Below are 13,798 nucleotides of genomic sequence, written 5' to 3'. Positions count from 1 at the left end.
CTGTGCCATGGAACGTAAGGATAGAGCCTGGATGGATGTGAGGACGGTTTGGGGGGCTCGGAGAGTGCGAGACGAGGAATGTACGGGTCGGAAGCGTGCGTTTATATATTCTGTACGCGAAGAAGAAGAGGATCTAATCAGCGCACGCCTCGTGAACCTTATTTGCAATGCCCCGCATCCCCTCGCCACACGTCCTCCCATGGCCACCCGGCCCCTGTCCGTCCGTGAGCTCCCAGCCGCCATCGCCGCCGTCGCCAACGCCAGCGTCGACGATCAAGGCAGTGCACGGGCCACCCACCGCCCAGCGACGAGCATCCCCAGTCACACTCACTTATGTCCGCGGTTCCACCATTTCCTCTTCTGTCCTCTCCAAATAGAGCACTTTACGTAGCCCAGTCTGATAGGCACCGGGCCAATCCAGCGACTCGCAATCTGCCGTCGTGCTCGAATCACTCTCAGATCCTCGGTTCGGTTCGCTCTCTTCCTCCTCCAATGCCCATCCACATCCGTCCACACGCCTCCGTGCCTGGCCTCCCCGAAGCCCCACCGCAGGAGAAATCTCGCTCGGCACGCCCCGTCCCATTCATCCACGTCCTCCAATCTCGCCGTGGCGCAAAACGCTTCCTCTCACTGCGTCCACATGCAACCCATTCGGCAGACCGGTTCTCGTCCTGGCCCGTACAACCACCATGTTACCATCCATCCTCAATCGTACATCCTCCTCCGACTCCCACCTTCTGATTCGTCCCACCCTTGCCTCCTCCCTCAATCCCATCTCGTCATCCCTAGCCTCTAGCTCTCCGATTGCATTTCGAAATACGACTTGGACGCCATCGCTATCTCTACCCTGGCTGTGCATCGAATCCCATTCCTCCTCCTAGACACTCTCTCCGTCTCTCCTTCCGTTTCCGGGCCTGAACCTCACATCGCCATCAACTCAATGCTCACACGCATCATCGTCCAACCTCTGTCCATTTACACCTCACGCTCAGAGGTAGGATATTGTGGCTCTACCCCTGTGCCGTGCTTTCTCAGACCCGTACTCTTCCTCCTTAGAGTTTCTGCCAAAAATAATCCTTTTGCTGTTTGCCGGAGCATACCCAACGGCCCCATCGTTCAGACTATCCAATTCCTAATAATCCTGCCGGTACCCCGACTCTCGACGCCTGAACGCCTGACGAGGCCAACTGACCTCTCTGCTTCTCAATGCGCGGTTCTTGAATACTTGACGCCTGGCCACAACGCCAATAGACTCTACAGCCCCCGAATTGTTTCGCGACCCCTTCTCTTCTCCCTCCTTCCTTTCCAGACCCTTGACGCTTGATGCCTATTCTTCCACTTGGATCAACCGTACTGCAGTAAGCAAGCTTTGCGCGTGCCAACCAGCACCGCTCGCCTCTCGCCAAGCCGAGCCCGACCATCCTCTATGACGAGAAACACACAGCAGCCCATCCGTAGAAGTCGTCGAATGTTCTGACCTTGGCTCTAGTACCTGAGTTATGTATGCCTGCTGCTCTTGACTCAGGCTGGAAACAAACCACTCGGGTGACGCGGAATGTGCCCGCAGCCGTGACTTCCCGATCCACTGACAGCACCTTTGAAAGAGAGCACGGCGCCTACCTGAAGGAACCCACCGATCCTCTCAGATCAAGTCACTTTGACTCCGAGGAGTAAGAGTAAGTACTCGGTATCGTTTGCGGGCTGTACTTGTTATCCTCCCTGCACCCTGTTGTCTGTCTGCTCGTCCTCTGTAAAAATCAAAATCAAACTGCCAGTCACTTTCATACTCACGCCCCCAAGGCTCACTCTCCCACCTTCATCTTATCTGCGTTCTCATCCAATCCCAATCACTTACTCACACCCTCAGATCTCCCACTAACACTCCTCGCAAGCCCGAGAACCAATCTCAATCGACGATTTCGAGCCGTCCACTAGCGGGGCAGTGCCTGACGACCCGGGACCCCACCACGCATGCCACGTTCTCCTCTCGTGCTTTGAGCTTCTTTGCTTTGCCCCCTTCTATCCCTCCCTTCTACCGCTCTATCCTTCATCTTCTCTTTCCGAGGATCCAAGGGAGAGGATACAGACCTCGAACACGAGCTCGAGTCTCTTTGAAGTTCGACAGACCGTCCGTCCCCGTCTTTTTCCTAGTCTATGTGTTTCCGCGATTGTCATTGCACGCAACCCCTATGCTCCGACTTTGACATGGGAGTTCGCAAGCCACTAATCCGCCCACAGTTGTCTTTGTAGGCCTGTGCCTGCAGTAATGCATCGGCTTCGGCTAGTCCACAGGATGCGACTTCGCAGCTCATCACTTAACCCATCAAAGCACTGACGCCATCCGAGTCTGAAAAAACAACCCCATATTCACTAAATGCACTCCTCCATTTCTCTGTCTCTCCGATATACTTACATGTTGTAATCAAAACGTCAGTCTTCAGGCATCCCCATCCACATCCACATTCAAGCTCAGGTCCTATCCTATCCTATCCTATGCAACCATGCAATTGCAATTGTGAGAAGCCGCCGGAGTGTTTAAGTCCGTGCTCGGGTAGTAAGTACGACAGCATGGATGCATGCATGCTCTCGAGCCCGAGGGACAAGCAGATAGGCTATCGTTCTGGTTCCCTTTGAAGCGGACCCCTACCTTCTCACTTCGATTTCTCATCTAATCTTCCTTCTCGTCTATTCTCTCTCTCGTGGCAGGTGGGCGGTGGTGGTATCAGCATCTCCGGGTGTTCCGTCTGCGGCCTTTTTTTGACTTGACGATTGGTCCTGGCTTGGCTTGACCTGGCTTGACCTTGCTCGGAGGCGCGATGTGTTATGTGTTGTCTGTCGTCATTCTTCGTAACTCGTAACTTGTTATTGTATGCTTCTTACTTCCTGTAAGACCCGGGCCATTCAGTTTGCAGCTCTTCAGTTCTTTCAGGGCTCGGGACTCGGGACTACTCAGGACGTTTGACTCACGCTCTGGATTCTAGGCAGGCACTGTCATGTAATGGTGGAGGTCCTCTACTTATTCTTCGGGCCTCGAGATGGCGGTTTGGTTTGGTGTCTGAAAGCTTGTACGGCGATGTACGGTCTTCAGACTGGCTATGTACCTCTTCTACGAATTCGATGGTGATTGGCTCGTAACTTATGACGAAATACAAGGTGAATGAGGTGAGCCTCTTTCCGTGTGCACCTGTAGATGATCTCGACTCTGAACCACTTCTTGTCGCAGCTACAAACAGGCTCTCAGTGGGGTTACGGTACCGCTCTCACTCTATCATTAGCTAGCATACGAATACAACACATTCAAGTAACATTAACAACCGCAACCGCACCCGTTCGACGTCCCCCACATAAGCGTTAAGCGTCAGATCGTTTCCTTCGTTGCCTCCGACATAGGTTGTATGGAAGAAAGGAGCACTGGCATGTGGACCTCGCACATGCTCTGTGGCTCCCGCTTTGAGAAAATACGACGACTGATTTATTCTAGTTTCCTCCCCGTCGCTCGATATGGATGGATTTTCCTTTGCCATACCTTACGCTTACTCGTGCACGAAATGGAACTCGCTGTCACCGAGGCTGATTAGAGTCGTCCGTGCTCCCACGTACGTCGTCTTGCGCCATTAGTATCTGATAACTCACTGGCCGCAAGTATGCCCGAGTTCGACAATGGCATCATCAAGTTTACTACACTACGAGGTCCGAGTCTGTTCTTCCGTTCCTTATTTTTTTTCTCGAGCTCAAATCGACTTTGACACTTTCAGTGGAGTCAGGAGTGGCACTACTCTCACGTACGGCCTCCTACACCTTTTCGTCTCACGTCTTTCTGCTGCTCGACCCACTAACCTGCCCACACTGCCTTCTTGATGCGGGGAGCAAGAAGTGAAAGACGTTTCGGACGGGTGATGAATCGCTGCGGCATCCTCAACGGAGATGAGCCCCGCGTCTCGTTTCGGACTCCTCAGTCTTGCGATGCTCGTGTCCGAGTACTTCTCCGTACGACTTCCTGTCTGTGTCGGAATCATAAAAAACTTACGCGTAACGGCGGCGCTTTTGGCCTGCGGACTGCTGGCAATGGCAATTGTTTGGGAGCGAGTGGATAGTATTGAATGGGCGTTGTGGGGTACATAGTTAAGCTCAGCTTTCAGCTATGGAACGCCGTGTACTCTGAGTAGTAACGCGCAGTTGCCCCATATGAGTGATGAGGAGCTGGAGTCGTTGTGATTGGCCGCTCAGAACCACAACTCACCTCCCATCTGTTCTTTCGTAGCACGCTCCTAGTTGTGGTGCCACGCCGCCAAGACTTTCTCCTCCATCTTTGTTTGGTTTTACTGTTGGTTTGTGGTCAGTGCCAGTTCAAGAAGATGGAACGACTTGAGCCTATCCGCTGCTGCTGACTTACTCTCTATGGCACTTCCGTCCTCGCGATCGTCGCTCTCCATCTCTTGTTTTTCTCCCATCCACGGCTCACAGATGGCCTATTTCTTCTCATCACCGCCTTCCTCGACGAATCTCCGAATCCGAACAGAGACGGAGAAGACAGCAAAATGAATATAAACGACCTATCACTGGCCTTGTGGCACACCCGCCGGCGCACCGTGCCTTCACACCAAGCCAATCCCATTCGAGTCCGAACAGGGCTTCTTCACTGAGTTGCCGTATCACAATGGCCCCCGTCGCAGGACCGCAAGATGCGAGTGTAATTCTATGGACATGGACAAGCTATGGATCAGATGGTTAGCAAATGACGGGTCCGAGGCGTTTAATGTGCCAAGGTTTTTGTGAGCCCTTTTCAATAAGGGAAGTCCGTAACATCCCTCGAGGTTCTTCGAACGGCCCCTTCTGACCCGTCATGTCTGAGCATATAGATTGAATACTAGGGCCTGAGTAAGTTGTAAGTAACAAGTGGGTCCATCTCGTTCCCCAGCAAAGCAGAGAAGTGGGGGTGGTACGTACTTGTAGCATCTTTGCGCAGCGTTTTGTCGTGCGCGGCTCACGCCTCCGAACCAACAAATCATCGTCCCTTCGTCATCCATGGTTCATGGGTGGGCCCACATTGAAGTAGTTCGCCGTGGTGCTACGTGTGGAGTCTTCGAGCCCCCATGACTCTCACTGCTCTTCCTGTTCACGGCTCGAACCCTTTGTTATGTTCGCTGACATAGAACCCGAGAGCGCTTCGTCATCCACGGCCGAGGAGCGCTCTGCGCGTTTGCTTTGATTCATGAAATATGCATGGTGAAGACCGTGGAATCATAGGTCCTACTTTTTTCGCATGATGCGGGCCTCGTGATACGAGTGGCTTCGGAGCTCGATATTATTGATGACCACAATAAAATCGCCTTTGCCGTCAATATGGAGAAATTTGAACGTTTGGATGGTGCGGCTGCAGTGGCGGACTCCTCTACAGTGTACAAAGGACATCAATCGATACCTCGAGGCCACCAAACCAACGCTTCATTCAACTTCCAGCTATGGTCGCTATGGATATGAATAGGCAACTCCCACAGTTTGAGCGAGAGTTTATCTTATGAAGATGACTCTCGCGTGCTCCAGCCCGATTATTAGATCTTCGACGGACCCGCTCTCACAGAGTTAGGTAAAGCAGCAGTTAATGTGACCCACCAGTCCCGGTGCGTCTATGTCATGACACGACTTGTACGCTAGCGCTCTTACTCTGCGGCGCCGATGGGCAAAGTACTCCACTGGCGTCGACGTGACTTTCTTCGTGTTCACATCCGCATATAATTCTGGATATGGATATGTGAGGGTACGCCACAAAAATGACTGCTGCCATGCACGAGGCACGTTCAATAGCATTCGAGGGGATTTGTAGACTCTGGAGATTGGAAATTAATCATGATATCGTCGACTATAAGGAGACCTGGGATCCACATACGGTTTGAACGTTATGGTCATCGACGTTCGTCTTTAATGTCGGCGAGACCGCCGAATCCGGTCAGGGTCATGGCGGCAACTAGAAGATCTCGAGAGAATCCCCGAGAGACGTGAGCAGCCCCGCCATAGGTTATGTCTTGGGTTCAATCGGAGGACGAACACATACGTGAGTACTGTCAGGATACTGTGCTCACTATGTTTTGAGGAAAGATCTACGCCTGCACTGTTTGGACGATGTTACTTTGGCCCGGCGTTACGAGACATCGACAACTTCCCGAAGAACCCACCTTCAACTCACCTTGATGTTCGACTTCATCGACGACATACTTATATCTATGAAATCGAGTGGAATCCGATGATCTTTTCTACCAGCGGGAGATGATTGAAGCAAGTACTGGACTTTGAGGAACCGGTCGCGGTGAACGAGAACCAAACGAAAACTACAGCCAGTAATTGCAAAATGCCCGCGCCAATGACCAGCGTCGCTGGGATCGGGGAATCGGGGAATTACGGATCCCCTATGACGTCATTAAGATCGCGAGGCCTGCACATTCTGAGTTCGAGTCAAGGTAAAAGTAGACCTGAGCGCAAGCGCCAGGTGGATTGGAACCAGGTCTTCAAGCAATACATTCAAGTTAGCAGAGCGACGAGGACAAGGTGTTCAAAGTCTGCGTACTAACAATTGGATAGGTAATCAAGGAAGGTACGCGCTTACTCCGCGACTCGAGATCGTGCCGATCTGGTTTGGAATTCGAGAGCCTCGGCACTCTGCGGCGTTGCATGGGTCGTGGCATGGAAGCATTTGAGGACGACGACCTTGTTTGCTTCCGTGCGCCACATCCGCATCTGAATCATCAGTTCCATCGTGATACGGTCTCGCTCGTTGGACCTCCTCCCTATCGTTCCACTGGTGTTTGCTTCCAGGTCAGTGCTTATCGAGAGAAACTGGTCATGTCGGTCGTCGTTGTTTGAGCGGCAGCGTCAATGAACCATGAACTCCTCGGACGGAGTGAGACGGACGTCCTGATCCTCTTATCCCAACAGTCGTGATCCGTCTTCATTCGAGAGCTTGAGGTTGCCGTGCAGGACCCGCTCTGTTTCTAGCACCGCGGCTGTTGAGATTGGACGTCGTCTGATCTGGCGCTATGTATATGGCAAGGGTCAGAGTGGCTGGAAGCCGTGCCCATATCCTACGGTGACTGCGTAGCGCACCCGCACCATAGTCTCTCCTATTATTTGCAGCTGACGATGATCATTAGCTAAAAGCGGGACACTTTACAGAGCCATTGGGTCTACAAGATATCCGGCACAGTAACTTGACCGTGACTCCGGTCTTGCCTGCTTTCCGTCGTAAAGACTCTGGGGCCAGGAAGTACTGTTCCTGGTTTCTAACATAGCACTTTCGAGAAACATTGTGCCTCACTTCATTGCAGTGCGTTTTCCCGATATACGCTCCCGATTAGCAGGTGTTCTCGTAACAGCCAGACCTGCTGACCTCCCGATTGTTCGATTGCTGGACCTCAGTTCGGTTGCCTTTCTTCAGGAAATACCTTCGCTGGCTTTGTCACTCATCGAGGTCTATGTACAGGCAACGTTCCACTGTCGGATTTTATTCTGCTGAAGCCGCCCATGGCCGTAAAATCATCACGATCTTTCTTCTTTCCCTCCGCGCCCAGACTACAAACAAGGATAGGAGCTAACCATCGTTGTATGGCCGCGTTCTTCGATGTCTGCCATGATGCGCGCTGGCCTGGCCCTCCCCGACGGCGAGTCCACTTTCTGCAAGATACAAATTCTGCGTGGCGGATCGTTTCCAGCTGCATAGCGGTGCTCTACTCGGTGTCGGTGGCCGTCTCTAATTATACTAAAGTGCACAATTTTGAAGACCTCACGTCTCCGATGCGCTAGAGTTTGTCTTCACTTATAGCATAAGGGGAGATGATTACATGCTCAGCTCTTCTGCTACGCTCCCGCAGTTGACTTGTTGTTTGTTCAAGATCAGTCTGCGTTGGCACTCTGAATTTTGGAATGTCGCAACTCGGACATCGGCCGACCGTTATTAACGGCGACACTGGCTTCTGACAGGGCGGTCAAACTTGATGATACCCTTTTCAAGCTTCAGCGTAATGTTTACCCAGTATACGGGTCATCGATACCATCAAGAGGTTCCCATTCTTGGAAGTCGGAAGCACAACCATCATTTAAAGTGTATAATAACGCCGTCTTTTTATTGCACGCAGAGACCCTACTTTTTTAACTTCATGACAGGATCCTCCAAAATCCTACATGCCCGTCACAGCAGTGATGCATGAGTCTCAAACAGCCAGCATGTCTTCCATGCGTTTTGAGCGGGTAGACCGCTTCTGTTTTTCTGTAGGCAGGCGGCCTTTTGACGATGCCTTTTCCTTATCCTCAGAAACGGCGACTACGCGACGGGCTACGAGCTCCCCGGCGATATAGTGCGCAATCTGGAGCTTGATACAACCGGGCGCAAGGCCATCAGGTGGCGTCGTATGCTCATCAGAAGCAAACATGAGCCGGAGGTATGTGGTGACTTGCTCCTTGTTACCTCAAGGACTACCCGATGAGCGCTCGAACACACTAACAATGACTGCTACAAAGCGATCGCTCTGAAATAGTGTGTTATTGGGCTATGGCGTCTTTATCTTGAATGTTTTCGTCATACTGGGAGTGTACTGGGAGTCTTGCACCATCTTCGTTCCATAATCTCACACAATTTCAAGCCTAGACATCGCAGCTTTTGTGATTGGTCCTCTCATCCTAACCTTCAGGTCTCTCTCCGCTACTACGAGTGGTGCGCCACACTCACCCATGAAGAGCATTGCCACTTTTGACGGTGTTTGGTTGAAGTTATTAGCCGATGTTTCTCAAGGCTCACCTACAAATACTAGAACGGTTGAATATGCCATAGATTGGTTGTCTATTCGTTCGACTGGCCCTCTATCGTTTCGCCACAGGCTTTCGGACTGAATGGCCGCATCAGTATCAACGCCGACTCTTCGCTTATACGGCTCTCGCATGGAAGGCCTCGAAGATTTGGCGCACACTTCACTACAGTACACCTGCATATGTACTGGCTGCAAGGGCCGTCACGATTACTGGTCGACATCGCCAGCGGGCGCGAGTCAAACTGGTTCGGAAGGTCGATATGAACGAAAGGAGTCCTCAGATGACCCGACGATCTGAAATAACAAGGCATCATTCAAGACAAAGTGCAATATCCATTGGTTCCTTTGTGGTCCATCGGACGATTCCATGCAAATTTCATCCAACGACTCCGGTCTGCTTCGGAAATATCACTTCTCCGATCAATGTTTGTGTGCAGCTGAATATGGCCTTCGACGTCGTGATAAACAGTATTGAGCACCCTACCCATGTCACCGTAGCGGAACAGTAAACTGCATACCTATTCCACGCGACCTTTTCCACCTTCAAAGATAATTGCTATAGTGGCCGGTGCCGCCCAAATTTGAAGGAGGAAAAGGGTCAGTCGGTGCAACGACAAGGCACCTGCACCGGGAAGTGCGGCAAGGTGAGATGAAATCGCAGATAGACTTCTTTGATATGCAACCTCGAAGCACTCGAAGACGTAAAGTTGTACGATCGACCAATGTGCGCCCACCACTTCATCGCGTGGTTTTCATGGCTGAATAATCGAGGCGTTCAAAGCGGCAAGCACGAGGATAAGTAGCCCCATGCCAGATCTTTCACAGAGGTGGATAAGGCCCACAAAGATTCTCCGGAGCTTCATAGGAGTGCTCCCTGGTTCTGGTACTATCCAAACTTCTATTTCATTGATGAAAATTAGGGTCTCAGGAGGATGCTCGACTGGTCGCCAACGATAAGCATTGCTGGACAAGGCAGCTACTTATTCTGACGAACCAGGACAATGACCAGTGAGGAGTCGTAGGAGAAGCCAGGAAAGTCAACGAACCGAACGGTGCCACAGCGGCTCGAAAGCTCTATGCACGTAAACTTGCAGTAAACAGCGTCGAATTCGTCTGCGACACCGTTGCCAATGATTTACAAATGTCCAGTGAGCGACAGCCCGCTATCTTGGAAGAATTGGAAAGCCGCAGACCTTCGGGGCATAGGTACAAGAAGCCTCCGGGTGTACACTTGCTGCTCGCATCTGACCTGAGTACCACCATAATGACACACATCATGAAATAGAGTGCAGGGACAATAATGGCTTCTTGGTAGGCGAGAAAGGGTCCAATAGGCCCTAGCGGATCGTGTTCGCGACTCAATAAACCGAAAGCCCCGACGTGCGAATCAAGAGCGGGACGCAAGGCTCGGTGAAGGGACTTGGGTCGGGTGTGTGACTCCACGCAGACGAGCTTTTGCTGGTCTGCAGCGATGCAGCCATCCAGTCAAATACTGAGCCGTTGAGCACGGTAAGTACTTTTGTACACCCCAGTATCATATCTCAAGAGTGTGCCAGTGGACCTGAGTGTAGTCAACATGGAATACGGTGGACGCATGAGCAGGCTTAATGGACAAAACCAATATGAAGTTGGAAGCTTGGAACGACTTGACGCTCTTTCAATAGGTCCCCCCGTGTGATGTGTACGACGATGGATCACCGTTTGAATGAGAACACCAGGAATAGTCCTTGCATGAATACCCGAGGTCGTGGTAGGAATGACATACCGGCCTTGATGCTATTCTTATACGATGTCCGAGAGCCATACAATAGCACGACTTGCGAAGAGTGCGACGATTTTGACATATTCTAAATGTACAAGCAGAGTCAATTGTAAAGGGCGTTGTCGTCGTCCGGGGCAGAAAGGCAAAATTGTGACCATCAGAGTGATTGATGGGGCACGTGGGTGGATGGGGACCGTATGGATGGCGGTGTCGCGTGGCTGGTTGAACCGACATGCGAGCCTTGCGTTCCGTCGCCGGGTCGGTCATTCGCCGCCGTGTGCCCTGCTCTCGACACTATCAACATCACGTACACATCGAGCTCGTCGTTGCGGCCGACGACGACGCCTGCAGGAAATCAGGCAGCAGGGCTACTTGACTCCTCACATCGGTCTAGCGACGTCCGCACACAACCTGAACTACTATCTTTCGATACCCCTGATCTTTGAGCTTCGAAGCTCGAATTTGGATTCTTGAACCAGAGATCTAGCCTGGATTCTGGATCTTGACAGGCGTCGACGCTTTGCAAGATGTCGTCTACCCGTTCATACCGCTTGGAAACACAGCGACGCCCACCACCACCTCCCCTTCGTCTGGGAAGCAACCAGTCCAAGAGATCATCCCTTGCTGGTGCAGCAATCACTGACACATCAGACCAACTACTCTATGACATTCCTACGGCATCCCCCTTCTCGCCTCCTGCCGCTGCAGCGAACTCTAGAGTCACCTCCCCCACCTCCCCCACATTTTCTCCGAGAAACTCACGAAGTCGACATAAGAGTCCGCCTCCAAAGGCTCGGACCAGATCAGCTACTCCTTCAAAAGGTCGAGGGGATCTCGAGGCGTTTGCTCAGAACTGTCGAAAATGGTACGTTGTCCATTGATATCGGTCTACAACGTCCGCTCAATGGGCAATATCGCTTTGTTAGGTTTTTTGAGCAGGATGAAGAGGCTGGACGTCTCATGACTGCTACGATGGCAAATGTCCCATCTCACCAGCGTGCTCCATTCACAAGGCTGCAAGCCTCGATTCGATCAGCATATCATGAGACTGTCCGGGTCCGCAAGACAGCAGAGTTCCGAGCTGTCCTTTCCTCGACTCAGCCTGGAGGGTCGTTAATGCCACACTCCCGCGCTGATCCCAGTGGGCCGCTCGCGAAGAAGGAGCGACTTGAACGCTTCGATCGATTTGTGCGTAGCTGGTGCTCCCAAGGGCTACCTGGGACGAACGCTTTATTTGAAGGACTTTGGGTCTTGATGCGGCTTCAAGTCGTTCCTGAACACTTGGGTGGGGCGGGAGCGAGACGTATACAGTGGGAGATTGACGATGCTGTATTTCAAGAAGCAGCGTGAGTGTATATGACCATTTTATGTTGATCACCCGGTCTGAGTTGTGCCTTCAGTGGTAAAGACTTTATGCTCGAAGCTATTGATGTCCTCAAAGGAGTAAGTTTAGCCTTTATTCGATACTCACTCACAAGTCTAATTGTGGCCTGTGATTAAGGTTTTGGGCTTTGAAGAGAACCCTTCCAGCCGCACATCGACATCATCTGGCATCTCCCAGGGGTATGGTGCCCTCCCGCCGCTTCATTCACGATCGCAATCCCAACCACTGCAGTCTAAAGACACCGATTCTTCTGCCGGGACCGGTGAAGCTTCGCGTCCGCCACTCAAGCGCATGCGCGCGCCCAGTGATCCCTTCTTAGACACTCCCGATCTCTCGCACTCCTTCAACTCCTCTAGCACGCAATCATCTTCGGCACAACCGTCTTCTCTTGCACCTTCGAAGTCTCCATCCGAAGGGATTGACGAGCCGCCGAGTCCATTGACGCCTCCCACCGAGATAGACGATCTGTTTCCGAAGGTGCCACCTGATTACCGTGACGAGCAGAAAGTCTATCTGCGCATCTGGACCTCCCCAGATCTGGCAAACCCTGAGCTGCTGGCCTTGCTCAAGGTTTTCCCCACTTTTATTTCCAGGCGAACTCTACCCCGTTTCTCGCCGGCTGCGTCCTCCCGCCGCATTCCAGATGTCGAAGAAGGTGGCGTGGACGACGCTGACGAGTCGGAAAATGCTATTCGCGCTGGTACTGGAAGAATGTGGTTGAGCTCCCGTCCGCGAAGTGGCGATTGGGCGGGAGGCTGGTGGTCGCGGTTTGTGCTTTGGTGGCGAAGACTGTTCTGCTAGAGAAGTACGTTCTAGATGTGGTGTACCTTTTTATTGACCCTGTCTGGGCACTTTCACGACCTTGCATCTCGGACTTTCATGCATCGTTTTGCCTGGTTTTCTGTACTACATTTTTATCTGGTTCTGACGAGCGAATTTTCGAACGAGATTCAACCCTCTTTTTTTCCTTCCCTCGCGCCGCCTGTCCATGTGGTGCTTCCATACCTTCCATTGTGCAATGCTACCCCCGTCCTCCGTAGGTTCAGCTGTGTTCGTCTTGTTTTGCATCATCTTCACAACGTCTATCATTCGTCAATCGTGTTTTGCTACACAGACCGTCGGAATGCCGTTAATCTCTCAGGCGCGTAGGACCATTCACTTCTACAACTTCTATACACGTCTTCTTCTGATAGGCTTCTGCGCAGAATTGTCTCGCCTCCTATACTCGCCATGTGCACCACTCATCGTGCGCCTTGTCTGGATGGCAGCGACGACATGGCTTCTGACGTGCATCATCCAGGTCTGCCTCGTCTATCTTTGTCCCTTAAATCCAAGATCCTTCCTGGCCAAGCCACCTCCATGAGAGTCACTGTCCCAGATTAGTTCCAGGTCTCACTGTCCCGAAAGTGTCCTCATAGCGGCAAGTAGAGTGTTTGGCTCGGACCGAGCGCGTCTGTTCTCAGAGGTCGAAGCTGATGGGGAAAATCTGCCCTTTTGGCCCTCGGCTGTAATATTCTGTCAGTACGAATATTACACGCCTGGTGCTAATTGTGGCAGGCGTGTGGAAGGCGTAGACTTGTACAGGTCGAGCCTTGCTTACTTTCTAATCGCTATTCAGTGGTGAATGTATTAGGAAGGCTCCAAACAATTCAGGTATTTCAATTACATGCTTGATCAAAGCCATAACCGACGCAGCACTATTATAGAGGCCATGTCAGGTTGCCGGGCCTTTTCATGACCACCAAGCTAGAAGCCTGAACATATGGTGCCATGCCCCGCTTGCCATTGTCACTTCTGCCTTCGGTATGTTCACAACTTATCGCTACTACATCCCTGATAATTCGACGACGACAGAAC

General features: G+C 51.8%; 3 protein-coding genes across 3 annotated transcripts; 2 read left to right on the top strand and 1 right to left on the bottom strand.

Annotated features, from left to right (window-relative positions):
- Window positions 1–167: 167 nt before the first annotated feature.
- On the top strand, window positions 168–881 carry STEHIDRAFT_162207 (uncharacterized protein; the record flags this gene model as incomplete). The annotated part of the gene is made up of 2 exons (XM_007309819.1): window positions 168–335; window positions 405–881. 2 exons carry the CDS (start codon window positions 168–170, stop codon window positions 879–881), a joined length of 645 nt encoding a protein of 214 aa, XP_007309881.1.
- Window positions 882–3,533: 2,652 nt separating this feature from the next.
- On the bottom strand, window positions 3,534–5,027 carry STEHIDRAFT_115352 (uncharacterized protein; the record flags this gene model as incomplete). Its single annotated transcript, XM_007309818.1, has 7 exons — window positions 3,534–3,589; window positions 3,634–3,740; window positions 3,838–3,997; window positions 4,028–4,139; window positions 4,241–4,322; window positions 4,589–4,696; window positions 4,948–5,027. The coding sequence occupies 7 exons, from the start codon at window positions 5,025–5,027 to the stop codon at window positions 3,534–3,536; spliced, it is 705 nt and encodes a 234-aa protein (XP_007309880.1).
- Window positions 5,028–10,827: 5,800 nt separating this feature from the next.
- STEHIDRAFT_150209 (uncharacterized protein) lies at window positions 10,828–13,153 on the top strand. The gene is made up of 4 exons (XM_007309817.1): window positions 10,828–11,422; window positions 11,484–11,903; window positions 11,958–12,000; window positions 12,059–13,153. Exons 1-4 carry the CDS (start codon window positions 11,085–11,087, stop codon window positions 12,740–12,742), a joined length of 1,485 nt encoding a protein of 494 aa, XP_007309879.1. The 5' UTR covers window positions 10,828–11,084; the 3' UTR covers window positions 12,743–13,153.
- Window positions 13,154–13,798: the final 645 nt, after the last annotated feature.

Source organism: Stereum hirsutum (genome assembly GCF_000264905.1).
Source record: "Stereum hirsutum FP-91666 SS1 unplaced genomic scaffold STEHIscaffold_18, whole genome shotgun sequence".
Lineage (NCBI taxonomy): Eukaryota > Fungi > Basidiomycota > Agaricomycetes > Russulales > Stereaceae > Stereum > Stereum hirsutum.
The sequence above is the reverse complement of the archived record's forward strand: the minus strand, read 5'-3'. Positions and strand labels throughout refer to the sequence as shown.